Source organism: Spea bombifrons, chromosome 9, assembly GCF_027358695.1.
Source record: "Spea bombifrons isolate aSpeBom1 chromosome 9, aSpeBom1.2.pri, whole genome shotgun sequence".
Lineage (NCBI taxonomy): Eukaryota > Metazoa > Chordata > Amphibia > Anura > Pelobatidae > Spea > Spea bombifrons.
Window position 1 is genome coordinate 28,984,219 of NC_071095.1, and position 6,000 is coordinate 28,990,218.

Below are 6,000 nucleotides of genomic sequence, written 5' to 3' on the forward strand. Positions count from 1 at the left end.
CATACACACACATCTATCATAGGGGTGGAATTATTCGACACATCTGTGTGTTAATCACCTACATTATCCAAGATAAACGACACCATTGCTCACAAAAATGCATTTCCAAGTATAACGTTTTCTTTATTACACTGGAATGCCAGTGGAATATGACATCGTCACCATTTATGTCAGTTATAACCTACGGCATCGTACTATAGCACATTATTCGCAGAAACTGCTGTGGGTGACAGCACAAAAAAAGATTGCATGCATGGTAAATTCTGCTTCTGTACTACCGGTCGTCAGGTGGACAGAAAACACCACCAAGAAAAATAGCTCACAGGACTGGTCAATCAATGGTTTATTTAATGGACGAAACCAGTCGTTTTCTACTATCAGACTTTCATTAACCCAGAAACATTAGACGCGATGTCAAGCCGGAGACTGGATCTGTCTTCTGAGTAAGGTCTGCAGGCTGGTGTGCATATTTACACGCTTTCTACACGGTCAGGTTGGATTACATGTATGGATCCACTCCCACAACACAGGGGCAATGGAGGAACGTCATATCAGGCTACACCCAACTCATGGGCTGTGTGGGGACAAGGAACGCCCCGCTTCATCTCTGCCTATTTACAAAACACACAAACATCTGACCGCAGAATAAAAGGCATTCAGCCCGTCTAGTCGGCCCTCGTTACGGCTATAAATAAAGACTCGGACCGTAATCAGTCCTTGGTCTCATCAACTGCAGGATAGCGTTCTGTCTATCCCATACATGTTTAGGCCCCTCGTATTAACATCTACTGCTGGTGGGAGACTTTTCCAGTTATCTACCACCTTATTGGTGAACTAAAACTCCCTTACATTGCATCTAAGCTTCTAGCCATCTAGTTTTAGATTATGACATCATCTTCTAACATTTATCCTCCTTCGAAATAAATATTGGTGTCCATCACATCTCCCTCTTCTTTCCTCCAAACTATACACGTTGAGCCTTCACCATTTTATTAGCCCTCCCTTCAATATGTCAATATGTTAGAGGAGATGGGGTCTCGAGGATTATACACGATGTTCTAGGTGAGGTCTGGCCAGAGATCTGTAAAGTGGCAGAACCACCTACCTCTTCCTGCTACTAATGCCTCTCGCTATACAACCCGGCAGCCTGCTTGCTTTCCCAGACACTGCTTCCCTTTAAATCAGAAATCTCAAGTACAGGTCTTACGTGGGCACTCAGCAGTCATCATTGTGGATTCCAGTATCTGTTGTAAGAACCATACTTATATACAGATCAAATATAAACTCAGTCCCGTCTCTCAAGAATTACTTTGAAAGACTGTTTGTGTCACCTCGTGTTTAATTACGCTGAAACTCCAAGTATAAACACAATGCATGGCGTGAGGATTTAATGGAAGGAAGGCGGAATCAATCAGATTGCAACCAACGTTATACTTTGTATGTATTTTCTTGTATTTATAAACACATACAATCTAAGTAAACAAACAGCTAGGAATCATGTCTGAAATGATACAAACATGAATATCTTGAGAATGCAGAATTTCACGGGCAAATTCTTCAACCAAAAAACGAAAATCTGAATAAACATTTATACGTCTTCAGTTAAACAAGATCTGCCTTTTAAAGGGGAGAGAAAACACAAAATTGAAGATGACCACCCTCAAAACTTTTATTTCACATACAACCAAAGAGAATTTGTTTTATTCCTTAATGCTTTTAAAAACTATGGCAAAGCTGTCAGATTACTTAGGGGTTAGAACATCCTACATTCTTACAACGCATGTGTATGATTAAATGATATTTATAGTAAATAAACCAATTTTTATGAGTGAGACCTGCTAATTTCCGGTTGTCGCTAGGATTAGAACCCTGGATTATTTATATTAGTTATTCGGTGGCCCCCTTTGAATTCAGCCATTGTAAGGATAAGATTGGTACACCAGCTATGCCACATATTTCAGCACTAAGTGACAAACCCAAATATATCTCAAAACAATTACAACGATTAATAGACGGCACAGGCCGGCACAGGTGAATGCAAAGCCGTGTTAGAGAGCGTTGGAAAATATTTAGGGCGTGCTTACATATATGACGACGACATTGCTCGCTGACAAACGCATTGGATCTTGGCATAATGCATTTAATTACATTTCACTTGGCAGACAATCAGTTGTCCAGATTTTGTACTTTCCGTGTTTACTCGCTCTGCTAGCCACCCCACCGTCTACGGCTAACAGTTCATTTGTGTAATTAAACACAGCAGAGGGATTACGCGGCTTGGAGCGTATAATACATATTGGAAAATATTGCAAATACTAAGAGGATATGGGGGCAACGGGCACAGCATACAAGCATATATACACTTATTCTCTAAACTGAGTCTGCCTTCACTATGCATTACCTTATTATGAGCCAGCCCTGGAATAAAGGCCAAGGAGGCCCTGTGCAATGTATAGTTACAGTAGTGTGACGTCCACCTCGCCCCAAATCCACACTTCTCAGAGATACTCTTTAGGGATTGCCCACTAATGACGCTCTTGAGCAACATAGCAAGATCTGTGCTTTATTTGTTACACTTAGACATGCACTGTAACTCCATCGTCCTACAATTCCTTTAGCTAGTTTCTAACACAGAAGATGAACTGACATTGTTATATATATATAAATATATATAAATATAGACATACATACATACATACACACACACACACACACACAGTGTGCCATCATCCAAAACCACCTTAAAACGCCTTGAGGACCAGTTAATTCCGGACAGAAGACAATGTTAAGTCAAAACAGATATTCTGATCCTTCTCGTGCAGGTACAAACCAAGACAGCCATCAGCATGCTCTCAGTGTGGGATGGCTTCAAAAGCTGGTTGGATTTGAATATTTATGACCGAGATTTACTTTCTCCAAGTGCATCTAGATCAAGCGCCCCCATTGTTTCGAATTTTCCAGGGATAAAAGTCACGCTTAGGTTAAGTATCAAAAAGAGGATGTTATCGGGTTAGGCCAGCCAGCTTAGACGATGCACTTTCCAAAAGAAAACAGACCAAACTGCACTCTAAATACTCATTTTTACCTAAATGTCGACCAGCGTTCAATTAATCGCCACCACATCATCTCGCACGCTTGGTAGGAGAGGTATAAAAACACCCAGTTCCTGACTAATATCATGTACCCTAACACACACTCACACAACAATGGGGATTATTTATAAAGAGAACTTCTAGTGCAATATATGAAACGTGGCCTTATTGCCATAGTGACCAAGCAAACGCCCCTACAGACTGGACCACATGTTTAATTTTGCATTAGAATTGTTATTCATAAATGTTCTTCATATCGTTTAATTATTTGTAGTGTTTTGTATATCATTATTTACATACAAACACATCACTTCAGTCAACTATTAACAATGTATCCGAGTATTGATCAGCGCACGTGTTCCGCTGCAGCGTACCGATGCTCCATCTGACAGCTGAAACGGTTCACACTACATTTAGCACAAACTATTACATCAGTTTATTTCTGGAAAACACTGCATACAGAAGAAAACATAACCGAAGTCCTTCCACATACACAGCTAAAGTGTGCGCGCGGATATATATATATATATATATATAAATATATAATCAGCCTATGCATTGCTAGATAAATGGTTATATATAACTATAATAAAATATTGGTCTATGTAATGCTATATAATGGACTTTATATATAAATATATATAATAAAATATATTGGTTTATGTATTGCTATATAAGAGTTTTTTTTTTCTTTTTACTTTCTCCGAGCCCATTTCCTTGACACCTTATTTTGTTTGTTTTCTAGCTCCTTGGCAGAAGGATACCTCCTACATGATACATTTCCTCCCTTCCTCTTCACACAAAAGCGGTGCTTTCTACAAGTTGCATAATAAGCGTAAACCTTGCAAACGTCGCTTTTAAGTTTTACGCACACAGTTCAGTCTTCTACCTGTTACTCCCCCTCGGCTCTCAGCGTACAATCGCCTCGCTTTCCTCTTAACGTTTTCCCCTCCAGCGAAAAACTCTATGACCAAACGGGATTTCAATCCGACAGCACGCCCTATACATTAAAACGGACGATTCTCACCCTGCCGGAGAGCAACAGGCGCTACATACCCAGACCAAATATATCCAGTAATACGCACAGCCGGACTTAACCATTAAACGTAGTTTATGACATCATTAATAAGCAATATCGCCAGATTTAGCTGTTCTTTATGTCAATTAGCATAGATGTGCCATGTCATACAGTTACACATTTAAACGTAGGAGAGGTGAGTGTGAATGTCCGTGTGTGTGTGCGTGTCCGTGTGTATGTATGTATGTATGTGACATTTCTTCTATGCTTCGTATACACTTATACCACAACACAGAACGCAGCAATTAAATAACGAATCCGGCTTTTCCACTGCGATAAACACACATTTCGGCAGCCTTGATTATTTCCACACGCTCGTTTGATAACTAGAGATTGATAAGCAGGGAGGGCAAAAATAATTATTTCATCAGCATTCACGGTTTTAAGAAGCATCCCAACATGTGATAAATGTGGCTAGCTGTGACAGTGGCATCAGTTGTGCTGTTAGTGTTGTGCTGTAAGCGTGTAAAAGTTGTGTGGCAGTCAGTGTGTACTTGTTGCTGAACAGTTGCGGAACAGTAATGTTTGCTGTGCTGACTTGTTGCTGCTGTGTGTCTCTGGCAGGGTTTTGTGTGTGTGTGTGTGTGTGTGTGTGTGTGTGTCTGTGTCTGGCAGGGTGTTGTATGTAGACGTGTGTGTGTGTGTGAATGCCGGGCCTCACCTTCTGGTCCACGATGGAGCAGGCCATCTCCCTGACGGCTCCGAGGCTGAGCTCCCCAGGCTCGGGCAGCAGGACGGGCTCCCGGCTCAGGCCGATCTGGATGTGCAGAGAAAGGCCGGGGCCCGCGGGGCTGGGCGGCCGGATCACCGGGGGGGCGCTCATAGACAACTGGGGCCCGCCACCGGGAGACACCGGGGGGACACGGGTCAGCTACACAACCGCACCCCGTGGAGGGGGGGACAAGCGAAGCAGCACTCCACACAACTACACACCGGAGGCGGCACACATACAGAAGCAGGCACTACAGGAAGCGCTCTCCGGGGGAACTATACACACGGCGGGACTCCGAAACTACACAACACACAAGAGCAGGGCGGACACACAACTTCTACCGACATGCCAGCCCTCTCGGGCTCACGGAGCACCCTTTACCGGAGCCGCCGTCACATCACAAGCAGCTTCCGGACTCACAGAAAGCGCTCGGTGCACTCCCCCCCGGACTCACAACCCCCTCACACCGTGTCACAGTCGCCTCTTCCCTCTCAGAAAAACTTTAACCAACAACAAGTCCGAGCGGCGCCCACACAACCCGACGCCGCAAGCGCCCCCTGCTGGATACAGACAGCCCTGACAGGCGCGGGGGCTCCGTGCCGGAAACATAGCGCTGTGACATGCGCGGGAATGTAAATCGTCATGATAAAGCGGCAGCCCCTACTGGACACACAGCGACATTGCAACGCAATGGCCCCATGGTTCCCATGACTATGTGAACACGATCGCCCCCTGCTGGACTCACAACACTACGCCGACACACAGTAGTCAGGAGCAGGGCATGCGGAGGCAGACGCACAGGGGATACACCAACCAACATGCCACATACAAAATGGCAGCCTTCGTCATACAAGTTGTGATGATTGGTGGGGGGGGGCAATTTACTATTAAATATCTCTATAATAAGACAGACTTGGGTAACTAAGTGTGTAATGCAGTATGTCATCACATGAGCTCGTTAACTGCTAATGGCTTTTTAAAGCTAAATTACCAGCAATACAGCCACTTATCTTAAAAGTAAAATACACCATTTAATATAAATGATTGATAACCTGTGCCATGCCCTAGAGGCAATTTACTGGCATTTTGCCCTCAAGTATAGCCAATTTTACTGGTAT

The 6,000-nt window shown here is 43.5% G+C and overlaps 1 protein-coding gene across 2 annotated transcripts in view; it reads right to left on the reverse strand.

The window, feature by feature from the left end:
* PRKD1 (protein kinase D1) overlaps positions 1-5,498 on the reverse strand; it is an 86,399-nt gene extending 80,901 nt beyond the window's left edge. For both annotated transcript variants that reach the window (XR_008355478.1, XM_053474845.1), the window contains exon 1: positions 4,832-5,498. Coding sequence is in view for 1 of the 2 variants with exons in the window: in XM_053474845.1 (XP_053330820.1) it covers positions 4,832-4,993 (162 nt within the window). In the remaining variant the exon portion in view is untranslated. The remainder of the gene's footprint in view (positions 1-4,831) is intronic.
* Positions 5,499-6,000: the final 502 nt, after the last annotated feature.